Source organism: Protopterus annectens, chromosome 10.part0, assembly GCF_019279795.1.
Source record: "Protopterus annectens isolate FY-2018-M chromosome 10.part0, PAN1.0, whole genome shotgun sequence".
Taxonomy (NCBI): domain Eukaryota; kingdom Metazoa; phylum Chordata; order Ceratodontiformes; family Protopteridae; genus Protopterus; species Protopterus annectens.
Genome location: NC_056744.1, coordinates 104,337,770 through 104,356,247, shown reverse-complemented (window position 1 = coordinate 104,356,247; position 18,478 = coordinate 104,337,770). Strand labels below are relative to the sequence as shown.

The following is an 18,478-nucleotide window of genomic DNA, read 5'->3' as shown; positions in this document are numbered from 1 at the left end:
GAGGGATAGATTCCTGTCCCGGAGACTTCCCATACTCTGGAACAGGCTACCCATCTATGTCAAGCAAAGTTATTCATTAGCACTCTTCAAGAAAAATCTTGATGAGTGGATGGGAAATAGGAAATACACCCCGGGGATCACTTCTGTGGCTCTGCTCCACAGTGGCACAGGAAAATAACTTTCTTGGGTGGCGTAAGCCAGGGAACCTTGTTGGCTAGGCTTATGTAGGCCCTTGGGCCGATAGCCTAGTACCTACACCTCTTGGATGTACAGGACACTATACAATAATGAATATATACATCGTCATGTCCATTTACTTAATTCACATTTTTAAGTATGTATTAGCAAAAACTAAAATTAAATTTTTCACAAGTGCTGGAATGTGACAGATGGTGAGGAAACCTAGGCTTTGTTGAAATGAAATAGCATTTACAACAAAATTAAGTAATGCCTGTGAGTTATATGGTTGTCACTTACAAAAGAATATTATTTTCAGTGCGGTGACATGGCAAGACTTTGTGTGATGCCAGTCTAAAACCTTGGAAAGTAAATGCAGTTGAATTTGTTGTGGCTGTAGAAACTATCAAGCCCATGAGACTGCCCATTATCGTCTTGGAAAATAGAAAAACACAGGATTTGAGCAGTTGTCTGTGGCAGATGTGATTTTTTAAAGTGCTATGATTGATGGATACTGCTTTTCGGTGATAGAGGTGTATTTTTATAACAGTGGTATTCAATGCGTTTCTATCTTCATCCCAACAGGAGTAACAAGGGTGCTGTGGGTAATGCTGTTACTACTATTCTACATAACAATTACTCAACAACAGAAAAAACGCGTACACCTAAGAGTTCCAATCAGCGGTCACCTTCTTTCAAGTAAGTGGTGTTGGTAATATTACTCTTTTTACGACTGTGATATGTAGCAATATTTTCAAGTAAGCTGCAGCAAGGCCATAGTTAGTAATAGTATTACTGCAAACAGTATATCTATTCATTCTGTTTATACTGTAAAATTTGTAATAAAAGTCTTCACCTTAGATTTGAAACTATTTTGAAATATTCAAAGCTATTTTTCTATTGCAAGGAATATGTTATTGTACTTGAAAAGATTATTCCCAGAAATTGAAATGCATCTTAAGAAAATTGAAAGGTATGAAATGCTAAAAAAAGTGGTATTGAATAGCAGGTGCAAGTAAAGAAACATTGTGGTCGTTGAGTTTTTTAATGATCATTTATTGAATAAATCAAAAAAAAAAAAGGAAAGTTCAAGGCAGAAAGGAAATTTTGCCCCAAAACCCTATCAGTCAAAGATCATACATCTGCTTTGCATGTAGCCAGTTTAGAGGAAGGCCAAAGTATGTGAGTCCAATCCCCCCTTTTCCTGTTTGACATATCCAACACTCATCATTCATATTAACAAGCATTTTTTAAAGCCAGTCTAGGTTATGAGAAAAATATAAACAAGCACTGTTATGAAAAATGTAGTAGGTCTGAAATGGTCTTATGGCTGGGTAAACAGGAGTATCTTATCCCAGTCCTCTTTCTTAAAATAGGCATTTAGAAGTCTAGATGGTCAGACCAAATTTCCTTGAAATTAACAACCACTGGTTATTTGAAATCCAACAAAGCTTTACAAGTATTGATGACTCTTTTCCTGTCAATTAATTGCCAGCTCAACTATACCTAGTGTATAACTGGCTTCTTATGTCATTTTAATGATCCTCTTAGCCTCTTCCACTAAACCCATGTGAATCCCTTCACTCAAGCCATAGATATCCTGCAGTTCAACTCAACTTAACCTTTTGTCTTCTTTCCAGAACAAATGCCAGTATTACAGTGAATTAGTATTCTTAGCCCATCTCCAAAATTAGTTTATTTTTATATTTTTTCATATCTAATTAGTTTTAGAACCGTCAACTGTTTAATCCTCTCTCAAGTTCTAAACCAAGCCATAAACTGAACAAGCAAATGAGCACATTTGATTGCATTTTGCAGGGGTATGCCATCAGACCAAAGCCAACATTCTTTCCCAAATGGAATCATTTGCCTCCATAATGCATTGCATATAAATCTTTAAATGTACCTGTTGAAGTCCCAAGCAAAGGGCAGTCATATCAAATCCTCCAACTTGTTCAGAAATGGTAGTCTTTCCCAGCCTAATCATTAAAGGTCTTCAACCCAAATAAATTGTGTGCACCATTTTTAATGTATTTAATAATCATTTGAAGACTGGATCCAAAAAGACCTGAACTGTATAGAGAATCTGAGGGTGAATAGACAATTCCAGAACCTGAAAGATTTGATCTAAATCAAAATGTAATACCACACCTGAAAAAATTACATTGTTTTACCTTCACAGTCTAGTAATTAATATCAGCTGAGCCCAGTAAATCAAACAGGCTAATGCCTGATATTTTAACTGATTGGGACCTGACAAAAATGTGAAATTTGTCTCCAGATCTCCAGACAGCAACAGTTTGTGTTATTTTTATTGAGTTTATATCCCAAGATTGCACAGATTTTACCAAAAACTTTAAATTAAGTTATACCAGTTAATTTCTGCATTGGACAAAGTCCTACAGAATTAAGCACGTTATGATAGTTTAGCACCTGTTTTTTGCAATGTAAGTTGTGACTGGCTGATAGAAATTTCTAAGGGCTGTAAGTATACACCAAACATGAAGATAACAGGAGTCCTCCCAGGCTTGTTAATCATTTACCTGAATGGATGAGACAGTCTAGCTACAGTAGTAGTTCTAGTTCTGATGTTTTTATGCATGTCTTCTAAGAGATTCACTGACCCTTTCTGAAACCCCCATCTTTGTAAAAAAAAAAACAACAAAAAAAAATCAAGTAAGAATGATGAGTCTTCCCTAAAAAAGGCCTTTCCTGTATCAAGGTTCAATACAAGTCTGGGTTTCCTATGTAATTGGGCATTTCAGTCATCAGTGCTCTTATAATTGTGTCATGAGTCTGCCACACCCCCCTCCCAAAAAAAAAAAAGAAAAATCCACACTGATGTGTAGGAATCAATCATGGGACATAGCAAGCCAGTCTCTGTGCCAGACCTAGCCATAAGCATGTTATAATAATGACTGAGAACAGAAGTGGGTCTATGCAAGGACTGAGGGGCTGCAGGAGTGTTGAACACACTGTCCATTGAAAGGACTCATAAGCCAAGTGGGTCATACTGGCAAATTCTTCAGGTATATAATAGTATGCCATATGGAGGTTTGTTAACATGCTGTTGACATAAAAAAAATCATCCCTGTCCACTTTAGAACTGCTGATTTATTTAGTGTGCTTTAATTTTGATGTCAGAATTCCAGGCCCCTAGATTTTTTTTGTCAGGGAAATACTTCTGTCACAGGACAGAAAAATTCATATGTACCTTTTCACTCTTTGCTTTTAAAGGGAGGTACTGTACTTTTATACAATCATAACAAATTGAAAAATAACTGAACTCTATTCCAACCCTTTGTTGTGTAGCAAAAACCTTGTATTTTTCACTTAAGAGCATCCAAGTGTAGTTGATCCTAATGTCTTCACAGAGTGGCCAGTCCTGTCACTTTTGTCACTGGAGCCTTTGGTGCTTCTTCCATTCTGATGAAAATCACTGACATCAGCATGCAGAGTTGTTTGCACACCCTCACTTGCGGTAGGTCCAACTTTATTCCTGGTATGTCTAGCTTGCTGATATGGATTCAGGATAATGTCATCTGTAACCATGATGAGCTGGATTTAGAAATGGTCCTGAAATGTTAGTTAGGTAGCTGGGGAGGTAAATACTGAAAGTTGCTAGGGTCACTCTCTTTCGCTGGAGAGGAATTTACTTTTATTTGAGGATCTTCTGCTGTGGGTTGCGGTCTCTCTTCCCCAAACCCCATAATCTTTGGTTAGCCTTCCTTAAGATCCTTACATCATCCTCTAGAAAGAGTCTTCTCTTTTCCAGGGGGAGGTTTAGCTTATTGGCATAATATTTTAAGAGGTTGGGGAGAGAGGGGAAGAGGGAAATAAAGTTTTGTTTATGTGCTGTTTTGTTCCCTGGAATTGACAGTCTTCCAGTATAAAATGAACATGGTAAGTGTTATCATGCACACACTTTTGCTTTTAGGTGTACTCTCTGGCAACACCTCTTTAGTCTAATTTACTGTTTTACACAGCGATGTCCCCTGTCAACTCACTCATCCAGGCATCTGTTACAGCAAATTCACCATTCCCTCCACTGAGGAAGGAAGAACTGGCCATTGGTTATGCATTATTTTCTCCTCTTATTCAGTCTTTTGGCTGTGGGTCTGCTATTTGAATCCTGTGTGCCAGTCTACTAGTGTGGAACCTCCCCACTGCAATGTTGAGCCAGAAGAAGAGAGGAATTTCTTAGTACGGATCTAATTGCAAAACTGATGCAGTGGATGTAAAGAAACTATAAGAGTTTCATGGGGGTCTGTAGTGGGTTTATGGTGGTAGCATGTGTGTATATACTAGTATATACTGTGTACCGCTGCACCCATTGTCTTGTGGGGCATAAAATTCATCCAGTGTATAACTTTTAACTTCAATTGGCTTTGAGGCCCCTAGTCTCAGCAGCTCAAAGTCTGCTACTTTTATTGTGGTTGTGTCTAGTTCTGTAGTCTTCCAATGTGTGCTTGTTATTTACTGTGGGTGTTATTGTTTTCCACAAGACTTGATAGTGCTGTAACATTAAAAGGTCTAATTTTTCAGTACAGTAACTTGTCCAATAACCAGAGCAGCAGATAATTTTTTGACTGATATCAGTGTGACATAATTCTTAGAATGTTTAACCTTCTTAGCGTTATTTATTAATGTGAATTCTCTCACTTTGTGATTTATAACTGACATTTTTTTCTGCCTTCATATACAGTAGTTGGCAACAATAACTCTGAATAGAACAAAAATGGCTGTAAAAATGACTCTGTATGAAAAGGGAACAGTGGTAGTGCCAACTGCACGGAATAGGGGAGTCCTTGGATCAGTCCCCAGACAAGGGTTGGTGTTCTCCTTTTGCTAAGTTGGTAATACGATACTAGGTTAATAGATAATTAAAAATGAATTGTGTTTGCAGCTTTGTAACTTGGTCTGCAGATGATTGAGACTTACAGTGTTCATATTGTGGGTTATCACCAATATACAGAGTCCATTTGCACAGTGGGGGTCTTTATGTGAAGATTTGGTTTATGTGCCTTGTCTGCACAACTTGTCACAGATTTTTGAGTGTAGGTGGTAATTGAGAGCACTAAACATTTTAGGTCAGAAGTTTTCAGTGGCATCTGTCAAAGTACATAACTCTCATAACACTCTTAACAGCTATGTAGAAACACTGGCAAGGTCTAGTATTCACCGTTATCACCAAATGATATTTTCATTTGTACGTAATCCAGTCCCTTGTGGCTGATGCAGGTATGCATTTCATCAGTAGGGCATCCTGCACCTTATCCCTGATAGATGCATGCTCCCACACCTACCCATGAGGCTGCTGCTACTGGCTTGGGATCGCTAAGCACTGAGTCAGATCATGGTAGGATGGAGCCCAAGGCAGGATAATTGATCATTGACGCACTGTAATCCTCAGTTATTAACAAAAGAAATAGAGGTTAAGGAGACATGGCAGTTGGTATGGCAGTTAAAGGCACTTGCCTGGCCTTAATTATTAAGGTTCAGAGTTTGACTCTGAGCAGAGTCTCTTAACTAAACAGTACTCTGAACTACAGACACACACACACACACACACACACACACACACACACACACACACACACACACAAAACCACACACACACACACACACACACACACACACACACACACACACATGTCAAACACCTTCTTTATGCTCTGACTGTATCACCCTGATCCTGTTGCTCTGTATATCCGGACTGCATCTCCCCAGATCCTGTTTGTTATATCCAATTACTGTATCCGCACATTGTTTTAGATGCTGCCAGCTTCTTAATTTCCCTCACTCACTGACATTAGGACGTTGTCCTAATGAGGAAGTGTCCAGGACTTGCAGAAAGAAGTTCTCACACATGAGCCTAGTGCTTGCTGTGTTTACGGATATCATGTTTTTCTTTTGCTTACCATATTTTTTTAATTTTGTTTATGTAGCAAAGCTGGGACCCTCCCCCAGCCAGCATGGGTCCTAGACAGCTGCCTAGGTTTCATAGTGTTGGATCTAGCTCTGGCTAAGTCACATCCCTTAATCGTATGGCTTCGGATTGTGTGCAGACTCATTTTCATGGGAGCAAGTCGGCTGATAGGGATCACAATTACTCTCCAGCCAGCATAAAACAAAGACAAATCCTGACTCCAGCTAATAGCATAAACTACAGTACTAACCAAACCTAACAAAACTCTGTAAACAGAGCTGCAACTCAACAAACAAACCTGTAAATATTTTATTGAGCGCTTTTGTCTCAAACAATGTGAGGACTTTATGAGAATGTGGGGGGGAGGGGGGAATATGGAAGCCATTTTAAATACTAAAAAAAAAAAACTGTGGAGATTTAAAAAACAAAACACATTACAACAGTTGAAAATGAAAAAAGTATGTGTGATATATATGTATATGTATGTATGTATGTGTGTGTAATAAATATGTATAAAAAACCATGAATGTATAAGTACAGCCTTGCAACACAGTTATTATGCTGCTAATACTAATATGCTTGTTCAGCCAAGGTAAAATTCCAGAGTTTAACATGAGTTGCCAATAAATCTCCCTGTAATTAAAATGTGTGCATCTCCCAACATCTGAGCCTTGCAATTGAGTGAACCATTTTCAAAATGATAAATAGGACTTTTTTAATTAGTGCATGTCTTGGCTTGTTTATTTAATGTATTTTTGATGTCACCCCTGTGAAAGCTGTACGGATTTTTGTATACATTTTCCCTCAAACATCTTTTGATTTTACCCATAAACATGCATCACTGGTGATGCAGCAGACTGAGTAAACCAAAGTTTTACTCCTACCACATTTTATCCAAGGCTTGGCTAGTGTCAATACCGTACCATTATTTACCATATTAAAGTAAGGGCATTAATGGCACCTACCACATCTAACTGTACTAAACCTCTTTATGTAGGAACCTTCAGAACTAGAATGGCCAGATTCAAAATGTTTCTTTAGGTTTTTTGATCTCTAAATAAACACAGCTGGGAGAAGTGCCAAGATCTTCACTTATTCCCCCAGCATGTAAAAAAATGCTCCAGTTGTTGGTAATATTATCCATTATTTACTGTGCATCTGCCATGTAGGTCAGCACCATGGTTTTGTCAAATGTTGTTCCATCTTTGTTTGAATTATTGAGCACAACACTTGTCCCACAGTATACATTGAACTTTTGTTTTTCTGATCCAAATAGTCTCCTGCCTGGCACAGTTATGGAGCTCATTTGTATATACTCTAGCTATAATCATGTGGCACAACTTGTCTGTTTCATAAATGTATCATCCTCTGATACTAGTCTGTACAGATGGACAAATTGTCCCTTAAATGGGTTATTCTGTTTACTAGGATGACGGCTGTTATAGTGCAAATAGATATTGGAGAAGGTGTGTTTCTTGTAAATTTAAATGAATATTTTTTACTACACAAATCCTCAGCAAAATTCCTCTGTCAACATAAATTTTTAGAGCTTTATCACTGTGAGTAAAGGACAGTCTTTTTTTAGATGTAGAAAGCAATTATCCATCTGCAAGTATCTGTACTGGGCTACAAGCTTTACATGTTCTTCAACTTCACTGGTGCACTGAAAGAGCCAGAACAAATTCTGAAATCAGGTAATAGCCAACCACAGTAGTAACAGAAAATAACAACACACTGTAAATTAAATGGTGCTAGAACAACCAAATGTAAACTCAGAATTATTTTATGGAATGCTTTTTTCCCCAAAGTGAGACACTTTATCACAATGAAATAACAATATGCAATCCAGCTTGTGTACTAAATGAAGCAGATGATCTAAGAAAGTCCTTACAACAGTAAAGAATTAAAAAAATGTTTAATAAATATGTATAAAAATACTTAAGATGCTAAAAAATAGTGACTGTACAATTACACCCTTGTAGCATGTATTTTAATATACTGCTAATGCTAATATGTTCATTTAGCCCAGGTAACACTTCAGAGTTTAATACGAGTTGCTGATAAATTTCTTTTTAGTTTGATGTGGTCTCTCAATAGCCACCCCTTGCACTTGAGTTAACCATATCCAAAATCATAAATATATATATATTATTTTAAATCATTGCATGTCTTTGTATTTGTACTTGATACATTTTTGGGATCACCTCTATGAATGCGGTACAGATGTTTGTATGTCCTTTTCCTCAAACATCGTTCAGTTTTGCCCACATAAAATGCATAGCAGGAGACATGGCAGGCTAAATAAACCACAACTTTACTCACACAGTTGGACTTCTAGGGTTTGGCTAGTATCAATGCCATGCTGCTGTTCTCCACATTAATGTAAGGAAATTGCTGGAACCTTCCAGATCAAACCTTGTACTACAGAAAGAAACTGTTTAACAACTTTTAGCCTAACATTTTTGCACCAAGTGCTAGTCAAACAGATGAAGCCCAAACACTGTGCATTTTACACCTGCGTGCCTGCAAAAACAAAATTAAAAATGTATTCATAGTTAATATTTTAACTTTAAACTCATAGGCTTCATGCTGTATAATTAATTTACAGCTAAGTAATAAACATGCCGTCAGCGTTTAATAAAACAAACAAACCAATGTTCACGTCCAAAGAACATGGCTCATATGATGATGCTCCCATTTACTACAGTCAAGTTCCTTCCTTTATGCCATAACTATTGTGGTTTATAGGCAGCTACTAGACTTGCAGTCCAGATGACCATTGAGGAGTCTAGCCCAAATTTCCAGTTGCGTCAAAGCACTTTCTGGATAAGTGATTTACTCAAGGTCACTCAGTAGGCAAATGTGGGTGGAAGTTGCGCCATAGGAACTCAGGTTACAGCCTTAACTTCTGTCTGACTAAAGTAAGAATGGAGGGAAAGATTTCAAACCCCATACTCTTGGCAGAGGAAACAGCAGCACTAATCCACTACAGTAATGCTAATTTGTAAGTTACAAGTGGAATAGTGGGATGCAGGATCCAAAGACACAGATTTGACCATAATTACAGCTTTCTCAAAGTTGCATAGTATGCAAATGGAAGTAAAAGGGTTCAAACTCTGTACTTTTGACTGCAAGATGCAGTGCATTAAAATTGCAAATAACTCTATTGTCATTATTAACTTACTGTAATCCTTAGTGATTTATCAGAGAATGGAATGTGTGAATGTTTGGCAGCTAGTGCTGTAGATTAATGCTCCGAGTTCTCAGTGAGCTGCTTCCTGTAATCAAGGATGCAGGGTTTGATTCTTTCATCCTTCCTTTGTTTGCCTACTGTGTGACTCTAACCTTCAACATAGTACAGTAGTTAACTTGCCATAATTGGAGATCTTCAAGTAGATCAGTTTTGCAGTACCCTTTCCCTCCCACCTACCCCTCTTCACATCTGCCCTGGGGTTGGGGTGGGTACTCTTTCTATTCAAAAACCCTTATCAAATTGTCTGTGGCTGTTATTTGGGTCAGCAAGGGATGTCTTGCTCCTTCTCATGAACATCAGACTTTAGTACCTCAATCAAGAAAGTTCTGAAGATGGTACCAGCCAGCATGCCTTTATTCTGATGTCAAATGGCAAGGATGTCTGCCGGGAGGGGATGGTGAAAGACTGTGGTATTTTGCAGAAGTCCTAAGACTTAGTGGAGCAACAGTTGATCTATTCGAACGTCTACAGTTATGATAATTTAATTACACTCTTGTACCTTGTTCCCCTACTCATCAGTACTGCACAGTATACTGACATTCAAACCAAAGTGAGCTGCTGCTGTGTACATGCTGGGGCTGACTTTGCAAATTACTTGGTTATGCAGTGGGAGAACTTTAAGGTGGTTTACTAGCTAGCTATCTAATCAATGTCAGTCTGTTAAATGGCTCTCTGCTTTCTCTCCTTTCCTTTCCGTGAACACTGGCGGCCCCATAAGGCTCCATCCGTGACCCTCTCCTCTTTGATATATTTATTAAAAATCATCACACATCTTCCCAAAATGCTTCTGTGATGCAGTATGCAGATGATGCCACCCTCATTTATCAGCAGTCTGCCGTATCTGCATACCGTTATACAGGATGTCTTCAGCTCCATTGAAAACTGGTTAACTGGCAGTCAACTAACAATTCCTTAACCCCCCCCCCCCCCCCAAAAAAAAAAAATAAATTATAAAAAATGATCTTAGTCTTTCCTAGGTTCCAAACATCTAACAAAACAACTTTAAAATGTCATCATTAAGTGGCACTATTATAGAAGTCATTTCTCGTATGAAACTGCTAGCCATGATAATTGATGATTACTTAAATTTGCCCTACATATTCAAAATTCCATGAAAACGTACTAAAACGTGGAATGCTGTATAGATCAAAGAAATTTCTCACCAACCCCTCCAGGGCTACACTTGCTAGCTCATATCATCTTCTTCCTTCCTCTCTGCTTCTCCCATTCTAATCAGTCTACAGGCCAGTCTAACATCAAAACTAGAACTATGTTATAATAAAGTGGCTAGGTTTGCAGCAAATCGGCCAAACCGTTCCCATCCTTGCACTGCACTCGTATCCTTAAACTGGTTGAAGCTACCTCTCTGATCAAGTATACAGAACTTCTCCAGACATATAAAGTGATATACAACCCCCTTTGCTTGTCCTGTTTTTAGCTCTGCTGTTAATCACAATCTATCTAACTGCCCCCTTTGCTTCTTCAAAAAATAACTCCTTATGATGTGCAACAAAAAATCTGTACTTAAACTTAGTAGCCAAAGCTTGGAACAGTATCCCGATGGACATTAGAGTGATATCTTGCACTCAGTTGTTTAAACACTTCACTTAATCACTTTCTTACCCAGTTCTGGATCTGTATTTGCATCACATCAGGCCGAAACATCATCCTTTCTTTTCTAATCATCCTCTCCCCTTTCTCTTTCTCTGTTATTGTTTTCTCCTCTCATCTTCCTACTGCTCTTCCCAAACTTTCCATGTACTCCTCTGTCTCTTTTAATAATGACTTATCTGCAAAGCCTAATCTTAGTTGTCTTCCATAAATATGCATGGTCTCAAATTGTAAAAGTTGTAGAAACAATAATGGTAGCCAGTTAGTTGCAGAAAACTGTAAATACTTATAAATGTGAATATTGTATTGTTGTCTGCCCTGTCATTACAGTTGTATGTGTATTAAATGACCTGTTATTGGAACTTTTATCTCTGGGCCTCCATTGAAAATGGGTTCTATTCTGCAGATTTCCTGCTGAGCATAAACAAATCATATGAAAAATATTTGGGAGTATATATTTTTTGCTTTTTGTATAGCCTGAAATCTCTTGTCAGGGTACCAAAAGGTTGCAGATGTAGGCCCCAATAAAACTGAAGTCATGATCTCAGGAGTGTCACTAAGTTTCCCAGTATTCTAGTGTGTATCACAGAGAAAATGGACAAAGATGAAAGGACTGCATCGTAAGTGATGTGTTTGGGAACCCTGTCAGAGCATTCACATGTTCATGTTAAAGATGGTGACCTGCAAGCACTGAGCGTTAGAAATTCTGGCCTCTGTAGTATGTAGGTTTTTCTAACTCATAACTTTATGCTCAACAATATATTTGTTAATGCTGCATTATAGCTGGTCTATCCTGGGTAAAATTAAGTGGCCATTAAATAAATGTAAACTTAAAAGAAAGTGTGTATAATTGGCCATCATACAGTGCATTGTCTGATGGTTGTCCCATTAGTTTTCTCCTCACTCGCTGTAGGAGGCTGAAGCTTTAAAAAAAATGTGTACTGCACTTACAGGTTTGTAATCTTTTCAGCTAAAGTGGTTTGTTAGGATTGTCTCAACATTGTACTCTTCTCCTCTGATTAGCAATATAATAAAGGCAACTGTAAATGAAGAAGGTGAGAACAGCTCATTGAAAAAATTGCAGAAAAATTTCTCAAGCAACAATAATATGACAAGGAACAATGCTTTCTTAAGGAAGAAGGAAGTTTCTGAAGAGGAAGCAGAAAGGTATTTATACATGGTTTATTTTTGCTGCTAACAAGTTCTTCCTTATGTATAGAATCTGTTAAGATAGAGAATAAATAGAAACTAGTGAATAGCAGTTGTTTAGTTACCATATTGCACTTGTTAACCTTAGATGTGACTCAGTATAGCCATCATATTTCATAATAGTAATTTGTTTGTGTCTTTCGGCTTTTCCCAGTTAGGGGTCGCCACAGCGGAACTCCGGACCGCTAATGATGGATAGTTGACTTTTACGTGCCGAGTTACCAGCCCTGACGCACAGCCTTCAACGAAGGTACGCCCATTCACGCATGTCTCCACGCAGAAGACGCTCTAGCTGAGAATCGAACTGGACAGCGTCTTACTGTGAGGCGACAAAGCTACCGCAGCACCACCACTGCAGATTAATAGTAATGCTGGTGGTAATTGCTCAGAGCAGCAGGATTAAATGAAAAAAAAGAGGCTTCTCATTCCAATTAATATGTGACGCCCCTGCACTGGCTCAGTAATCAAGGAGCTTCAATCCTCACCACTAAGCACCAGTGAGGGACATGCACATTGGGAGGATGACAGATACACTCACAGTAAAGTACAGTTTCCTTTAAGAGCACAAATAGATCACAGTCAGTCTGGGACTGGTTTCTCCAGATCCCCAGTAAGACTCCCCACTAGCGCAGCTATAGAGTTGGGTCCTTAGCCAGGGTTCCAAGACAAGTCCTTTCAGCACTCAGTCCAATCATTGCTTCGTGTCTCTGTCCAAGTTTCCCCACTGCATTTAAAAAAAACCTGAAAGAACTTTATTTCAAGTCTAACTGGTTTTGTATTATCTTTAAAGTGATCACACCTGAGAAAATCCCTGATTGTTTTCAGAGAACATTATGTCCTACCCAGTTTCTCTGTTCTTTTTTTCTTTTCCCTCAGCCAATCCCCTTCCACCAGACTGTCTCCAGTTTCTCTTTATCAGATTGTCTCCATGGAGACATGCTGCAGAAATGCTACTTAGTATACAGATTTGCAAGTGCTAGAAAAAAACTCATAATATTCAATATTCTTTTTCGTTTACTTGCTCTCTGTGTTAAAACAAAGATCTTAATCAGTCATTTCCCCATGCAAGAGTGGAAAAAAGCACACATGCCTCCTTAACTAGACTTCCTTTTTCCTTTTGTTTGTTAATCATTACATTGCCTATGTTTCTCAAAATTGCACAGGAAGAAAAAGAGAAGAGGGGAGAAAAAATAAAAACACCTGTTTACAATCCCCATTACACCCAAACCTAGCATGCAAAGAAAACCATGCAACACAGATGCAATACTATTAAGAAAATAAAGTGTTTCCTTTATTTACAGTTAGTATTCGCCCCTTTCTTCCCCTCCACAAAGCATTTTTCCGAAGATTAATGACATGAAGTTGGGCATATACTTGAGTCCCCCACTCAGCAACAAATTTGAAGAAGTCCAGTGTTTCCAGATTTTCTTGTGCTTTCATATTTCACAAGTATAATTAATGCTTTGTAATCCCACATTGTTACTGATTATATTAAAGTTCTCCTCCATCACCCAGATCCTGTCTCTGCTTCATTTCCAACATACTCTCTATTTTTTCTGGTCAGTTCTCATGCTCCCTTCCTCCTCTCCGACATTTTTCGTTGAAGTACTGGAAAAGGTTTCACAGGTGCAGTCTCTCTCTGGTCTTTATTACCAGTGGAGCAAGAAGCCGAATGTCCTTCTGTTTCACAGCTCAGTTTTTGTTGGGCAAACGTTTGTATTTCTTCCTTAACATGCACTTCATCAAAAAATTATTTTGTCCCTCCAGGGAAGAATACCTTGAAGACAGATGGATACAGCAGTTTGAATTTCACACCTGCATCTCAGCATTCTCTGAATAGAGGGATGAATTTACTTCTCTTTTGCTTGGTGTACAATGAGTAATCATTCTCCACAAACAGTCTGCTGTCACCTACTTTTAGTATTTTGCCCTTCTGCCAGTTTTAACAAAATCAATTTTTTTCTGCTGGTAGGATTGCATCCTTACTTTTAAAGGTCTAGTTTGCTTTCTTATAGCTAGATTTGGAGCATACACATGATGTGCCGGTCAACTAATAAGTCCTGCTCTGGAATACCAGTCCAGTGGCTTATTTGTGCTTTCATAAATTTAATGCAGTCTCCTCCTTGTAACTTCTCTGGTATAGCTGAAAATCGCAAGTTTTCCCTACTTGCTATTTCCTGTAATTCTATTATTTTTTGAAACATCTCTTCCTGAGCAGTCTCATATTCAGCTAGCCTTTTCTTCATTTCGGCCTCTAATTTCTGCAGCTTTATCATCTCATCTGAATATCTGTTTAAATTCCATTTGTTCCAGCCTTCTGTTGTTTATGTTAATATACTCCATCAGTGTTTTGTTTACTTTAACCAGGTCTGTATATAGTTGTCTTATATCATCCTCTTCGTTACTGGAAGTCATGTCTGAAGGTTGCATTACTTTTTGATGAGCAGCTGCAGAATTCTCCCTAATTTCTTCCTCACTTTTTGTAGCTGCATTTTTCCAGGTCTTTTGTATTTCTTTATTCTTGTCATCCAGGCAGTGTAAATAGCCAGTTACTGAAATTCACCCATAAACACAAGTCTACTGGCCTTCTCTGCTGAGTTTCTGTTTTCACACTGGGAGAGCTAAAACAAGCTATTACTCAGGGTGCAGCCATCTTGGAACCCCAGCCTCTTATAAAACTTGAGATTGCTTTAACTACATTGAACATGGGACAGTGCATTGGGAATCAAAACATTAGCACTGAAACCATCAGAACTAAATGGCTCCATCTAATCTAATGAATATTGTAAACCTAACCAAACTAACAGTACAGCATTTTTGCAGTGTAGTAAGTCCCATGCAAATCTAATACTCAGGTATTTTAAATTTGCCAACTCTTGAGATCTCACATCGGGGAAATGGACAAATTTCCTTAACCCACTGTCTGCCAAAAAAAAAAAAAAAAACTGCACTGCAAGTAAGTGGATGGAAAATACACTTGGGTTCGTAGGCAAGTACTAGACTAGCTGCCTTTGTGAGACATTTTAAGTGTAGTCAGTTTCTGTTTCAGGGATGAGAATCAAAACCTGTAACTTGTATTTGTGAGGTAAATAGTTTAACCAATATAACAAACCCAGCCACCATTAGGATCTCCAACTTGTACTACTAAAACTAAACAGATGAAATGGACTTTGACAAAATGCTCCAAACTTGCATTTTGACGATGGATAATTTGTGTGCGTGTGTGTGCGTGTGTGTGCGTGCGTGTGTGTGTGTGTGTGTGTGTGTGTGTGTGTGTGCGCGCGCGTGTGTGTGCATGTATGTATGTGTGTGTGTGTGTGTGTGTGTATATATATATATATATATATATATATATATTATGTATTTACTTATTATCACAATGTTCAGTACTGTATATAAATATTTCTGAGAGAAATATCAGTTTTTATCAAATATACAAGATGTATACAGTTAGAAAGATTTTACTTTGGGTGTGGAGAGACGAACTGGGTGTGAAGAGAAGGGGCGGTTTCTTGATCTCGGGTAAATGATTGGTATAGCACGTCAGGGAGGGGTAGTGTCTGTGTGAAAGAAATGAGCTTGAGCAAATTAACTGTGGCCATTACTGCGTTTGTTTGATGATGTTAAAACAATTGAGGTGTATCTAGTCAGAAAGTGATTGTTTTGAAGGGAGAATCCCAGTTGCATGTGAAAGCAGATGGCAGTTACTTGCTCACACTTAAAGCAGTCATTGATTAGGCTTGTCTAGTTGGCATGTTGTATTTGTGAAACAAGGTAAAAGTTCTTTACTGTGGTTGTTAATTCTTTCACTTGATCACATTCAAACGTGTGTGAAAGCAAATGACAAGGTGAATGATGATAATTTAACTATTATCAACATGGCTAGTGCAGGATGACCATTGCTTGTCTGAGAGAAGCAAGCTGAAATAGATTACTATGAACATTATTTATTTTGATCATATTCAGTCTTTACTGGAAAATACATCAGAAAGTGGCTGTTTTGAGGGTTGGGGAGACACTTTGGGTGGTAACAGTTATTTGATCAGAGTTAAATGGTATTCATTCTGGTTTGTCAGAGAAGGGCAGTGCATGTATCAGAGAGAAACAATTCATTACTATGACCATTATTTTTTTTCATTTGATTGCAATCAGAAATTGGAGATGTATGCAGTTTTAAAGTGATTCTTTTTGAATAAGGGGAAGTAGTTTGCACTTGAAAGCCAGGAGCATTACATTTAAACACAGTTAAATCGTTCCTCAGTTTGGTTTGTCAGGAAGTTGTGGCTGCACATAATGCATAAGAGAAACCAGTTGAAATGTTTCCACATCTCCTCAAGAAAACATTGGCTTTATCTACATAAAAAGTGTTTTTTTTTTCCAGTGGCTGCATCCCTCATTTGCACTTCCAGCCCCTCTTATTCTTGTATACTAATTCTGTGGTTTCAGGTGGAACAATTAATCTGGTTTCAGACATTAGAGTGGCTTTTTCTGTGTTTTCTGTAATTCATTGGCTAGCATATATTACACTTTCTGCCATTTTGGAGCTTTTGCTCAAGTGCTAACAGAGAAAGTAAAACAGTGAGGTATTTAGAGTGGAGTAATAAATTTCCTTCCCAGGACAGTCACATATTGTGTGTAGCCTGTCTCTGGGAGGAATACTTTGATGATTGTGGCATATGTTATTCCTTTAGTAGTAATGCAAGCATGGTCATGAAGAATAGAAGTTTTGGCTTAATGCAGGGAGGGTTCTCCATCTGACACCAGTCATGTGCAGACCTTTCAGTGCTGCCTTGAGTTCTCTCCTTTCTGGACTGGCAAAGCAAAGACTTCGAGCCAATAAAAAGACCTTTACCAATTAGACCTTAACGCAAGTTTATTGTAATGCAAAGAGACAGCATTTTCGCTACTCAAACCAGGTAGCTTCTTCAGAGGATAAAAAAAGCGCGAAATCAGCGCTCTTTTAAACTCCGCACAACAATGCAAGTACTATTACATCACTTCCTACAAGAAATTATGTAATAATGACCCATTAGCTTTGTCTTGTAATAGAACAAAAGGGTCTTTTGCTTGTGGCTCATGTAATTTTTGTACCCATATAAAAACAGGTAGCACATTTTGCATATCAGGTACGAAATATTACATTGCCCATAGAATTAATTGCGACACTAAATCTATCATTTATGTTGCCTTCTGTACATGCTGTTCCGCCTTCTATGTCGGTAAGACAGATAGAAGATTTAAAGAGCGGATTTACCAGCATTGTTATGCTATTAAGAATTCGAAGAGTGAAAACGCATTGGCCAAGCATATATCTTTTCATCCAGGGCATGCATTTGTGTTTATGGGCATTGACCATTTACCAATGCCTTTAAGAGGGGGTCCTACTTCAATACTATTGGAAACTCGGGAGCTATTATGGCAGTTGAAATTAGATGCCTTTAACCTTCCAGGCCTAAATGATAGTTGCAATATAGCATCCTTTTTAAAGCTAAAATCTTATATGAGGTAACAATTTTCTGGAGGCTAAGCCTAGTACCTTAGTACCTTTTAATGCAGTATTTTCATTTGTACTTACAATTAGATATAGGTTTTAACTGTTAAAAGCCAGGAATTGTTTCTTGTCTTATGTATAGCATTCTTAGAGGTGTTACATGCTTATATTTTTCTATTGGATTGTTATTGACTTTTTTTATTAATTAATATATTTGAATTTTTTTACACTTGAAAGAGTCTTAAGCTCATTAACAATAAGCTGACTAGTATTGAGTGTAAAAATGTGTTTTGTATTGACATATTCAGGCCTAGCAGTCACTTTTGTATATATGTACTATTATGCACATTTTTATGTGGAGATTAATATGTTTGCTTATGGTTTTAATATGGGGTTGGAATGTTTATTTGGTTCTTTACATCTATAACAACTTCCTCCCATTGGTTTGCCATAGAGGACACTAATTCAATTTTAATTTTAATTTTAATTTGAACATAAAATTTTGAAATTAGTGGTTAAAAGTGCCTTATAGCTAATTTTAGCTGCTTGTTCAGCTATTTTACAAATAACTGTTTGACATGTGTTGCACTGATTTTATAAGTGTTTCCAGTGTAACGTTTTAAATTCAGCTATGGTATAGTATTTAGTTGTTATTGGATGTATTACATGATTCATTTTTAAAAAGAACACTTCTTTCTTGTAGGAAGTGATGTAATAGTACTTGCATTGTTGTGCGGAGTTTAAAAGAGCGCTGATTTCGCGCTTTTTTTATCCTCTGAAGAAGCTACCTGGTTTGAGTAGCGAAAAC

The 18,478-nt window shown here is 37.8% G+C and overlaps 1 protein-coding gene across 3 annotated transcripts in view; it reads left to right on the top strand.

The window, feature by feature from the left end:
- CEP131 (centrosomal protein 131) overlaps window positions 1–18,478 on the top strand; it is a 1,433,457-nt gene that overhangs the window by 368,724 nt on the left and 1,046,255 nt on the right. For all 3 annotated transcript variants that reach the window (XM_044085078.1, XM_044085077.1, XM_044085076.1), the window contains exons 6-7: window positions 763–876; window positions 11,994–12,137. In XM_044085078.1, the coding sequence (XP_043941013.1) occupies window positions 763–876; window positions 11,994–12,137 (258 nt within the window). The remainder of the gene's footprint in view (window positions 1–762; window positions 877–11,993; window positions 12,138–18,478) is intronic.